Source organism: Scomber japonicus, chromosome 16 (assembly GCF_027409825.1).
Source record: "Scomber japonicus isolate fScoJap1 chromosome 16, fScoJap1.pri, whole genome shotgun sequence".
NCBI lineage: Eukaryota > Metazoa > Chordata > Actinopteri > Scombriformes > Scombridae > Scomber > Scomber japonicus.
This window is the reverse complement of record NC_070593.1, coordinates 12,375,590-12,388,905: the sequence shown is the minus strand read 5'-3', so window position 1 is coordinate 12,388,905 and position 13,316 is coordinate 12,375,590. Positions and strand designations below refer to the sequence as shown.

At 41.1% G+C, this 13,316-nt stretch overlaps 1 protein-coding gene across 1 annotated transcript; it reads left to right on the top strand.

Moving 5' to 3' along the window:
- Nucleotides 1-7,364: 7,364 nt before the first annotated feature.
- On the top strand, nucleotides 7,365-11,434 carry col10a1a (collagen, type X, alpha 1a). Its single transcript, XM_053335907.1, has 2 exons — nucleotides 7,365-7,494; nucleotides 9,582-11,434. The coding sequence occupies exons 1-2, from the start codon at nucleotides 7,365-7,367 to the stop codon at nucleotides 11,432-11,434; spliced, it is 1,983 nt and encodes a 660-aa protein (XP_053191882.1).
- Nucleotides 11,435-13,316: the final 1,882 nt, after the last annotated feature.

Here is a 13,316-nt window from a genome sequence, read left to right as displayed (position 1 = left end):
GAAACAACACTTGTTTTGTCTCTCCACAAGTCATTATGGTGCAGTGCTAACTATCTGCTCCAGCAAAATTGGGTGACATTGTGCTATATAAACATTGTCTCTTGGTTGTCACTCTGCATTTGAGACACAGAAAGTACTATTCCTCCCCCACACATTCCAACTGCAATATGTGCTTAAGTCAAATGTAATTATGAACTGACAACTTAAATATAAATCCACCTCTGCTCTGATGCAGTTTACTCTCTATTACTATAGGAGAGCTGGGCGTATTCACCCTCCTGTCTTTCACAAAGACCTCTCCACAAATTTACAGGGGGTTTTTGGCGTTTATTGTGAAATGGCTGACGCTGCCTGATATAGACAGTGAAACCTTAAATTTTCACAGGCTTGATGTAGCAGATTAGTCATTATCCTTAAATACAGGACTCCACCACCTACACTTAAGTGCCAAAAATCCCATTAAGGTAGTTTTATTTAACTTTGATATCTTAAATGATCCCACAGTAAGCAGATACTTCTAGTAGTCTGTCTTGTGTTTGATTGTGAATTTTCTAACTTGGAAGAGATTTGGAAAAAGTAGGATCTAAACAATAGAAACATGTGAAAAAGTTTTTTCATGTAATGAATGACAAGCAAAGTTTGTGTCTAAGCTTGAGGACAAAACAGGAATTCAAAAAATATCTATATATATTATTCTGACCTTTTTACCTTTCTAGTACATTGTGTGCACAAGTGCTGTTTTGTAGCACCTCATAAACTGTCTGCCTGAGCACTTCTAGTTAATTTAGTTTCTGGCTGCTGCAACTCTGAAACTCTGATTTCCCCAGCTAAACAAAGACTAAGAAAGCTGCCTTGAACCGGCAGCTGAGTCAGATTTCTCCAGAAATAAACTTAGACCCAACTGAACTATGGAAACAAAAACAATCACATCTCATAGCTGAGATAAGGTTGCATTTGACTTGGTTTGACCTGGCAATAAGTTCTTGCTTTGAGAAATGTGTGTGACGACAGTTTCATTCAGCAGCCTGGTGATAACATCACAAGAAGCCTATGAGCAAAGATAACAATAGATAGATAATTTATTAAGTAGAACAATATTTGCTCTCGCAGAGATGTGATGTCAAGTCATACCTTGTCCTTTCCTAATCAGAAACACAGAGAGGGGATGACAAATGAAAGGAAAAACCAACATAAAATGTAAGAGGTCGAGTCCACCAGAACAGCTTCAATGTGCCTTGGTATTGAGTGTACAAGTCTCTGAACTCTACTGGAGGGTTGAACATCATTCTTCCAAGAGATATTCCGTCATTTGATATTTTGGTGTTGGTGGTTGAGAGCGCTGTCTAATATGTGGGTCCAAAACCTCTCATAGGTATTCAATTGGATTGAGATCTGGTGACTGCGAAGGTCATAACATATGATTCACATAATTTTCCTACTTCTCAAACCATCCAGTGACCCCTCATGACGATGCCCCCCTCCCCCATGGATAGGGGCATTATCATCATGGGAGAGACCACTCTTATCAGGATAGAAATGTTTCATCACAGGATAAAGGTGACCACTCAGAACAACTTTGTATTGGTTTGAAGTGACCTTTTCCCTCTCACGGGACAAGGGGACTCAAACCATACTAGCAAAATGCCCCCACAGCATAACAGAGCTACCGGATACCCTCACTGTAGGGGACAAGCATACAGGCCTGTATATTCTCTTGGTGTCGCCACACATGCACACGCCCACTTGTTGAGAGTATGGTGAAGGATGACTCATCTGACCATATCACTTTTTCCCACATCTCTGTAGACCAGTGCCTATGGTTTTTGTACCACTGAATTCTAAAATGTGCATTCATCTTTGTAATGAGGGGTTTATGAACTGCCACCCTACTATAATATCCCTCTCTATGTAATTGCAGATTGACTGTTCTTGCTGACACAGTCTGATCATGTCCCACATTGATATTCTCAGTCACCTGAGGAAGAGCTGGTCTTCTCTTTCCATCACTGTCATCGAATGTGAGCTGTCGACCACAATTTCCAGCCCTATTTACTGATGTCTTTACCACGGATCTAAATGCAGATGTCACCTTAATCACTGTTCATGTTGAAACACCATCCAGTTGAGAAGTCTTCATGACTGAAGCTCCTGCCATCTGTGCACCAATAATGTACCTTCTTTCAAAGTGACTTAGATCTTTTCATCTTGCCATCTTGATACAAAATCAGAATCAACTTTTTATACATGCCACAGTGCATGGTTGGATGTTAATTGCTTAATTGTACCATGCAGTGCACCTCTGTAGAAGCATCTGTAATTGCTATGTTTCTCCACTCATTTATTTAGGTCTTTCCTTTAATTTGTTATCCCAGAATTAAATCCCCCAACGCTCCTTTCAGTACTGTGGATAGCGCCACTTAGCCAGATGTTCCAATACAATATACATATACTGAGAGTAATGTCATCATTGCAAGTCACAGTTTAATTTAGCTCTATACTCAGCAAACTTAAATACTGAATAGAAAATAATCATGACATGCAGTAGCACAATGTGCTTTTGTCATAGAAATAAATAGACTACAGTATATGGCTAATGTCAGACTAAGAAAACATTCTGTTTTGATGACAGACTTCTGTCTTCTTTTTTGCTTTCCTGTGGAGGGGTCCCAAATTTGGAAATTCTAGAGTTACAGCACCAGGTTATCCAGCAATTCCACAGGAACAGTAAATACAAAAATACAAATATCCAGAGAAAAATAAACACCAACAAACATAAGATAACATACTATATACATTAGACAAGTGTGCAAAGTGTGTTGAAGTTTTAAAAATGCAGAGTACGAGTATAAAGAAATGCAAATTCACCATGAGCAAAGTTACCGAAAGAGAAAACAAATGATAAAGTTCAGAGAGTTCTCTGCTAGACAGAGGTGAAATGTTGTTGAGAGATATTGCTTTGGGCAGGAAAGATTTCCTGTATCGGTCCTTGTGTTGGCGAAGCTGAACCAGTCTGTTAGAGAAAGTGCACCACTGTCTGTTCAGTAGGTGGTGGAGCAGGTGGTAAGGATTATCTATAATGGATAACAGTTTGTTCAGTGTCCTCCTCTCCACCTCAACTTCAAAGGTGTCTGGTTTGCAGCCAATTACAGAGCTGGCCTTCTTAATCAGTTTATTGAGGCTGTTGGTGTTGCTGGCTCCAATGCTGCTGCCCCCCCCCCCCACACACACACACATTATAGTGGTGTCTGGCTGCTCAGGGAAAGCTTCGTATAAAAGAAAATGCAGCTTCACATTCATAAAGCTGAATGCATTCACACCTGGGAGTTACTGAAGGACATCCGGCTGTTGAATTCTCATCCACCTCACCCCCCATTTTCTTGCCATTCTGGGTTTTCAAACTGGTGACCTCCCAGACATTAGCCATCATTTCTAAGGCTACCAACACCACCATTTTTAAGTTACTTTTACACTTCCGGCTCCATTTGGGTCCATGTTTGTTTTCAGGACCCTGTAATTTCCCCACCAATCACTCACAAGGGCCCCCGTCAAGTCTGCCATTCTTAAAGTTTAAAGTAGCTCTTAGTGGTCCGGGGAGTTTATTGAAACATTAAATTTGTATCCCAGCCATGAGGGTATATCTTTAGCCATTGCCTAACTCACGTGCTCGGTTGGGTGCCCTTACATCAACCGCCAATTATGTTCTCCTCTTGGGTGTGGGTTGAGCTTCGGTCAGCACGGCGAAGAAACCAGAAACATCAATTCCTGGGCAGTGGAGCGAACAAAAACAGACAAAATGCGAAAACCTTTCATCAAACACTGTTATCATTGTAGAGTACAAGCACAAACATCACCAACATTGCCAGTAACACCATCCAGTTGTGCTCTTGGGGGATTTTACCGAAATCTATGGGCTGTAGTTAGATACGGATGAAGGCCTGAACAGTGAGCTTGACCTCTGAATGTCAGTTTATGTCCTCTGCAGAAGGGTTAGATGAAGAAAATTTGCCTTGTCATTGCTTCCCATGCTTGTTTCTATCTTTCTTATCAGTCTATTTGTGCAGTGATGAATAAAAGTTTGCAGTAGATGTCTTAATACATCTATTTATTAAAATCTGAAATCTTTGTGATGAAAGGTGATGGGCTGTGCAGCATTCTTTTGCCCTCAGTAATTTTGGGCATGTCATGTTCATAATAATTAGTCATTTTCTTACATTTCTAGATTCTGTAAAAGTATTTTATGTCTTATATCAAGTATATGCTTAACAGTGAGGGGCTTTCAACAATTTAAGAGCTAAGCGACGTCACCACCTTAATATTGAAGGCTGTTAATCTAATTTCTAATGGTTATTACGATGAAGCCTGCAGACCACTTCAAGCTGCTGCGGTACTGTAATGAGCTGAGCAGAGCGAGCACTGCCATGCCCTTTCACAGCCTTCAATTCTGCCACTATAAGCACAAGGACAGAGAGTCCTTCTGAAATGAGCGCAGTGACGTGTTTAGAAAATAAATATATATTCTGCAAGGTTATAAACAACATCCAAATTACACTGTTAATTCAAGTCTTCCTCAAGCCAAAGTATACTCTGGTTCCAAGGCTCAGCATGGATGTCTGTGCATCCTCACAGGCTCACATGCAGATGCAGGTTGTTGTTATTTTTTGTTATGCATACAAAGATGAATCATGGTTCTCAGACCATCGCACTAAAAACAGAGAACTTCTTCTTCAGTGGTTAAGCAATGTTTTAAAAACTGAAATGATTTGGACCTATAAACATATAAAATCCTAACTCCACCCTCTCTTGCTCTGTTATTTCATCTAAATCTGACTAAAACTGGCATGGCCAGGCTTCCTCTTGGGGCACAAGCAAAAAGAGATTTTATAATAATACAGTCTAAATAATATAATGTACAGTCGTTAAAAAAATATAAAAATTGGTGGCACGTGGTGTGGCGGCTCAGCTGCTAAGCACTTGCAGGATAAACTTTGCTCAGCTGATAAAACAAGGACAAACATGTGGGAAAAAATGAAAAAAATCTGACTTTCATTGACAAGTCAAATGTGATCCTCCTCTTACTTGAGTTGCACGTGCACGTGTGATGTGAGATTTCTATCATCAGACAGTCTCAGGTAGTTATGAGTATTGGTTATGAATAGAATTTCAAACATTTGGAAATGAAGATCACAAATTATATTATGTTTTATTTGACAGGAAGAACTTACCTAAACAATGCTTGCCAAACATGATTAAGTACTATATGCTGGGGGAAGGTAGCACTTTGGAAAATTGCAGATAATTTGGTTTAATTTACAAAAAAGGCTTCAAACGCACCCCATGTTGTCGAATCTTTAATTATATCCCCAGTGAAAGATGCCTGTCACGTGTTGTGTAACTTAAAGTCATCGTTTCTGCAAATATACACATGTTGTCAGCAGAATGTATATATACATCATAAGAACACAGGAAGAACATGTTCCATAAATGGTTCTACAGTCACACAGATTTGGGATACAGAGTACCCTACACATCTTTTATGGCTACTTGTGTGTTTGAGAACATGTGATTATTTGGGTGTATGCATTTCCTATGTGGCTGGGCTGAAATTGAGAAATTACAGTCGGAGGATCTCAAAGTAAGCAAGGCAAGGTGGAGGGTGAGGGAGGATAATGCTGGAGGATGGCGCTCATTGAGGAAATACAACATCATGACAGTAACCAGCTGTAATTGTAGGAATAGGCCTGAAACCTCTGATGATGTATATTCACTGAGAGGAGCAAAAATAACAAGTGACCACAGGGGCACGGCTGTACGACAGTAAAATCTGCCCTCTGGTGTCTAAACATCAGTACTGCACATGACGGTGGTCACACACTGGCTCGCATTCACAGCACAGAAACAAGCCCAAATGTCTTTTCCAGTGGGTCCTTATATAGCTTTATTAGCTGTTTAGAGGGTGAACACTTACAAAAATACACAACTTAAGAACTATAAACTGTTTATCCTGAAATAGTGACTGAAATCAAGGCCACTCTGTCTTCTACTAGCCACAATGACAAACTGACCAAATAATACCTAGGAAATGTACAAAACTATAAATATGAAAAACTAAACAAGAATACCATGAGTTATGTCTTTAAATCAGAAATGGACAAAAATATACTTAAACTTTGCTTTGAAACTGAATGTAAGGCATCTAAAATCTCCCGTACCTTTTAACTGTGACACTCTGGACAACCTTTCCTCACCCTTTTCTATGTTTACCTTATCATGGCAGGTGTTGAGGTGTCCAGACAGTCAGGAAAGGTAAAAGTCTCCGCTGCTAGCCGACTGAACAAGATGTAAATTTGGAAATGAGACTGGTACTGTACATCCTCAATGCAGGCTTTGTGAAGCAATACAGGTGCCCCTATAAATCTGGTGCTGTCTTTTTTATAGATCTATATTGACTATTTTCAGATGTTCCCATATTTATACAGGGGGGGCTTACTTGTATATACATGTCCTAAGCAAGAATAAATAAATAAATAAATACATTTTGCTGAAAAAGTGTAAATATAAGCAAATAATCGAAAGGTGTCATTTGGTTTAGTTTATTCCTTCCATAGAACTTGCCTGTGTTCATTGTTAAAGCATTAATTTATTTATCTTTTTGTTTGAACATGATGGTTTTCTAGTTCAGAAGAAGACTGAAAAAAGTGATAATCATGTGTCTGGATATTCAAGACATGGAGGCACCCTGATGTGACATGCCCGCTTTGGGCAGATCTGTCTGCTAATTACAGCCTAGCTCCGAGGAGGGAGGTACTTGCGTGGTGGGGGCTTTTTTTTTTTTTTAATGATGCGAGGGGTAGATATGGTATAAATACCCACATCATTGTACTGGAAAGCAGCATATCCTCAGTTGTGCTCCTACCCTAAGGATATACAGCAGCACCAGCAGCGCACTGGTGCTGAAGACTTTGTTTTTTCCACCTTTGGATGCCGGTATGTGTGTTTATCTCTTCTTCTCTAAACAGCTCTAACGCTGAAGGAGTTTAGTCAACATCTAGGCTTCATCTAGGCCTTCAGTGGCTCCTGTGTTAGTCTTGGGAAGGGAAATAGATGCTTGGAGCATCCGGGATGGTGCTCAGAGAGTCCTTGAGAAACCAGGATGCTCTGAGAGAATCTAAAATCTTAATTCTCTTACTCCAAGTTAACATATTTGATGTTTTTCGAGTTTCTGTAAAGATTTTCTGCATGCACAGAGAAAGTTTGTTAAACTCTGTAAAATAACTTAAAACTGGGGAGAAAGCTGAAGCTTGCTTGACACTCCATACTTTGTGCTGACTGTCTCCTTGTTCATGTTCCAGATTTGACCTTAGAAGATGGACATACGTGTAGCAAGCATCCTCCTGGTCATGGTGACCTTGACAGCAGCCCATGGGGAGCGCTATGTGGTGAAGAAGATGGTGAAGGCCGCTCCTCAATACCAGCCCTACTCTGTGAAGAGCCATGGTAAGAAAACACAGCCTCTTTCTATACAAACAGTTTCTGGTGATAGAGGATAGCAGCATTTCCCAAGTTTTGTGTCAATTTTGTGCTCACAAAAGTTGCCTCTAAAGTCAGATTTTCTTCACATATACCCTCTCTAAAGACAGCGGTCTTTGTGACAGTTTTGAATCTTCAGCAATGAAATTGGTATTTTTGCTCTGGCCAACACAAGCAGCATAAGCAGTTAGACAGATGCTGGCCACAACCAGCAGCCTTCTCCTGAGAAAACTAAACTCCACCTTACTCTGAAACCATTGCATGCTCTGATTGGCTACAACAGTGTGTATGCTTCTCCAATCACAGACCTTTTAGATGTTGGATTTGAATAACATCATATAATCACTCAGTAGAGAGCTTTGCCATTTTCTTTTTGTGGAAGTCATTTGATAAATGCTCCAAACTTTAGTATTTCTTTCACAGTTTTTGTAGTTTTGACAGGACTTTTATGTTCTTTTATTCAGTCAGGACAATTCTCATTTTTTGGGATTTTTTTTTAAATTTAACAGATACTTTGTACAGATACACATTTCACATTGTGTTTTCAGTAATTCTTTGGATTTGCTCATATTGATATTACTTGTGGGCTAGTTTAGATTAACAACTCTCTCCAGTTACATCTGACATTTAAGCATATTGTTAAAAGGACGATATCTCTTACTACAAGCATTCTGATTTGGCAGACATGTTTCTCATTTTCACCAGTTTAGCAGTGTTAGTGTTATCTGTTCATGTGCTTCTAGACTCATGCAAGGACCAGTCAGTCAATTATTTGAATTAATTTTGCTTTTATTCTTAAGTGCATACAAAACAAAAACTATCCATTTTTCTGGGGTCTGTCTTTAAAAACTGACTTACCACACTTCAAAAAGTCAATTTTGAGATAATCTGAAGTGGCTTAAAGGCAATGTAAAATATAAAATATTCAATATTGTATGAAAAAACACTGCTATTTTCAATTCAGAAAGTAGCTGTTAGTGAAATATATTTAGTTTGACACTGTCAATTAGAGTGCAGTCACCCAGCAGTGTGGTTTGCTTGGGTGTGCCTGCTTGACACAGAAGTAGAAACATCTGTTTGGCTTTATGCAGACTGGGCTACAGTTAGCTAAGGGGTGAGTCTTTTACACTCAAACACATGTGACCACATTAAGGCAGCAAATAAAAGAAAGACTCCCTCTCATTTAGGACTACTGTTTCAAAACAACTCACAAGATGTCTCCAGAAGTTATTTGAACTGTAGCGTATACAAAAGATAGCAATGAAATATATAGTATATTATAATTAATTAAATGCATCAATGATCAAAATAAAAATAGGTTTCAATATAAGTAAATATATTTTTAATTCAAGCAGAAGGAAATCTCCACAAAGGATTTGCAAGTTTAAGATTTCAGAAAGCAGTTTTTTAAATTGCATCAGTGAATCACTCCTAACTTTACCCCATCTCAACACTAGAGGATTGGTGCATGGAAGTAAAAAAAAACCCATCCAATTAGGAATTAAATATCATTAGAATTAGATCATTTGATTGTAATGTAGTCTTTTGTCTGTATGATGAATAGATCAGAACAATATATACAAGAACAATGAATGAGAGAAACATGAAAGATCTGTTTTCTCATGTCTTTCTGACATCGAGCTGTAAACATTCACGTTTCTCCTCAACAATGTACTGAGAAATATTCTCACATTAACACAAACCTGACAGCTGATCTGTACAACCATGTTCTTGTACTGTTTGTTACTTGAATTGGGTATAAGTAGAAGTACTAGAGGTACCAGGTACCTAAGATCATGGCTTATCAGGGGTCATTGTACTAAAATCCTGCACAGACTGCAGGTTTAGAGTTGATCACAATGTAATAACAAGCTAAATGTAAAAACAATGCAGTACTTTTATTACCACTTTATAATAATACAGTACAGTGTCATTTTTATAGTGATAATAATATGCAACACAATAACACACAGTTGATGAGTTCATCCTTCTTGTCTCCATCTTCACCTGTTGGGTTGTTCATACTAATGATGATCACCGTTTCATTTTCACAGTGGTGTCAGTGGCAGGTGAGCCTGGTGCTCCAGGTGAGCCCGGCCCCGAGGGACCTCCTGGCCCTGCTGGACCCCCAGGTGAGAGTGCTGAGGGTATGCCTGGACCTGAAGGACCTCCTGGACCCCAGGGAGCTCCTGGCCGCTCCATCGCTGGCAAACCTGGATCCCCAGGTGGACCTGGCAAACCTGGTGCCCATGGAGCACCTGGTGAGAAGGGAGACACTGGTGCTCCAGGCTCTCAGGGACCTAGAGGATCTCCTGGATCTCCTGGAAGCCCTGGACCTGCTGGCCTCTCAGCTACTGGCAAGCCTGGACCTTCTGGTCTTCCAGGGGCAATGGGACCTAGAGGAGAGCCCGGTCACAAAGGACATCCAGGTATTCCTGGACTGCCAGGTGCTAAGGGTGATAGAGGGGTGGGAGCTCCTGGACCTCAGGGTGCAACAGGACCTGTTGGACCTATGGGTTCCACTGGAGCCCCAGGTGCGGCTGGAGTTGGAAAGCCAGGAAGATCAGGTAGTCCAGGTGAGCCAGGAAAGTCAGGTAGCCCAGGTAGGGATGGTGCCACTGGTCCCATGGGACCACAGGGACCCAAGGGACACACTGGTGCCCCTGGTGTAGGTGTTCCAGGTAAATCAGGTGAGAATGGTGCCCCAGGTCTGCCTGGCCCAGTTGGCCCTAAAGGCCATCAGGGACCTACTGGAGCTACTGGTGCCCCCGGAGTTCCTGGATATGGAAAGCCAGGTGCAAATGGAGAGAAGGGAGAGAGGGGAGCTACAGGTCCCACAGGTGCAACAGGCCCTAAGGGTGAGCAAGGTCATACAGGTTATACTGGTGCCACTGGTGCTACTGGTCCCATGGGTCCTTCTGGACCTCAGGGTTTAACAGGTTTCCCTGGTGAGCCCGGTGCTGAAGGCGCTAAGGGTGACACAGGTGCAACTGGAGCTCCAGGAGCTAAGGGAAACAAGGGAGATATGGGAGCACAAGGGTTCCCAGGTAAGCAGGGTTATCCAGGCCCAGCTGGTCCCTCTGGAGCCAGGGGAGCCACTGGAGCTACAGGTGACAAAGGCGATGTAGGTGCCCCAGGTACTCCCGGTGCCTCAGGTATTCCAGGCCCTGCTGGACCCAAAGGTCTTCCCGGTCGTGCAGGTGAGCGAGGTGCTGCTGGTTCTGATGGTGCTCCAGGTGCCAGAGGACCCTCTGGGCCTCAAGGTGGTGCTGGTGCTCCAGGCGCTAAGGGACACCCAGGTCTCCCTGGTTCTCCTGGCCCTGCTGGTTTGGCTGCTAAGGGTATCCCTGGACCTCAGGGTCCCCCTGGTCTGCCTGGTGATAATGGTGCTGATGGAGCCACTGGCCCACAGGGCCCTCCTGGTCCTCCTGGTCCTCCTGGTGAGGTTGTGTTTGAGAAGGGAATGGGGAAGGGAATGGGAATGGGAATGGGTGAGGTTATGGTCAAATCCCCCATGTCTGCTTTCACTGCATCTCTGGCCACTCCCTACCCTGCTTCTGGCACCCCCATTAAGTTTGATCAGATTGTGTACAATGCTGAGAATCACTATGACCCTGACAGCGGCATTTTCACCTGCCAGATTCCTGGAGTTTACTATTTCTCCTACAGCATCCATGTTAATGGTGCTCATGCCCTGGTGGCTCTGTACAAGAATGGTCAGCCTGTTATGTTCACTTATGATGAGTACAACAAGGGCTTCCTGGACCAGATGTCTGGTAGTGCTGTCCTCTTGCTCGATGAGCAGGACACAGTCTACGTCCAGATCCCCGATGATGAGGCCAATGGCGTCTTTGCCGCTGAGAATGTCCACTGCTCTTTCTCTGGGTTCCTCATTGCTTCAACGTGATACGTTGATACAGTAGTTCCCAAAAGCCAACCAACTAAATTTGCAATCTATTTCTCAAATTACAGTAAACTCCCTGTACATTTTTCCTCAACCAAACAGACAGGCAGTTCACTCTCTTCTTTGAGGAATAGAAGCATCTCGACTTGAAAACTACAAGAAATAGGTGCTTAAGAGAAGGAAAATTAATTTATGAAAACAGGTGATCAGGGATGGGGAAAGCAATCCACAAAATTACCAGTGAGCTTTTGTAATGGAGACAGCATGTGAAATTGAGGTGTTATAACTGTGTTGTGTCCTGACTTTATTCTTTTCCACTCTGTTCCTTTTATGACTTCAACTGGTGATTCTTAACTTAGTGTTTGTCTGGTTTTTTTTGTTTTTTGTTTTTGTACAACCTTGTTTTTGTTTTTTTGTTTTTTTGTTTGGGTGACCAATAATCTTATTAAAAGTACACAAATACTTTCTGTGCAACATGTTGTGACTGTTGTCCTTGTATGTGACTTGAATATTGTGAAATGGTAATGGTCAAATTGACCATTATAATGAAACAAGTCACCAGAATATTGTCATGCGAACACAAACTGTTTACCAACAACATTGTTGTATCCCTGAATATGCATTATGTCATGTAAAACATAATGACTAAAATAAAACATGTCTTAACTAATGTTTTGTCTCAGCTGCATTCTTAAATGAATTCAAACAATTTACTTAATATCCTAATGACAAATTACTTGAAAGCACACATATATATTATAATTATTATTATATTAAACAACAGCAAAATGGCAAGTGTTTATTAGCTCATACAATTTTTCATGTCAGATATTTTAAGCTTTTTTTGTGGTGATCAAAAAATATCAAATTATTCTTACATTAAATTTCATTCATCCTGAGTAAATACATGTTCTTACACCTGTGTCCTAATGCAAGGCGGTCAGCAACAGAGCAGTGCCCATTTGAGCTGTTAGGGATTAAGAGTCTTGCTAAAGAACACTTCAGCAGGATGTTTGCAATACTGTACAAAGTAAGATCTAAAACAATATAGCTTTTCTGCACAGCACTGAATAAAAGATGCAGAAACACCAGGAAATTATTTATTTCCAAAGGTATTTGATACAAGTTCTGCAAAACAGTGAATTGCTATCAACCATGTAGAAAAATAATTAAGATAAAGAATTGTGCTTGCAAATGGATGCTAGCATATTAGGAGCTAATAGCCACATGGATCAAGCATAATATTCATATTTAAAGGTAGAATATGTAGAATGAGCAGAACAACGCCATCTAATGTCTCGAGATCGTAGTCGCAACAACCAAAAAGTAATTCCAGCAGTCGGGTTGCCAGGTCCGGTGCCGGATTTTATTTTAGCTCTAACTCTGTAAATATACCACTTTATCCACATGTCTAACCTTTTTAGGCCAGAAAGTAGCCCTTTAGATCCACAATGTGACGCTAATTTGTCCAAATAACATCTGCTTAAAGTTTTGTTCCTGCGAATTCGGAGCCACTCAAGTTAGCCGTAGCGAGTAACGCACTTCCGGTCATTTTCACAAAATAAAACACCCGTTGCCTTTTATTATTAAGAAAACCATAACGATAGAGTTGGTGCTTTTATTTTGAAAACAGGAAGCGAACATACCCTCGCTGTAACTGACTTGAAACCACCGAGGTACATTACATTGTAACGCCAGTGGGAGTAGCAGCAATGTCTCTGCATGTACTGCCTAATCCTAAACACCGATTGGCTTGTGTGTGGTGTCGTCAGAAGCAGAAAAGGCTCACGGTGGTAAACATCTAGTCACGTGTAGTCTGAGATGGACGCGCAGGTCAGGAAATGACGTAAACGGACCGTATATGGTTTGTTATTTGTGTTATTAC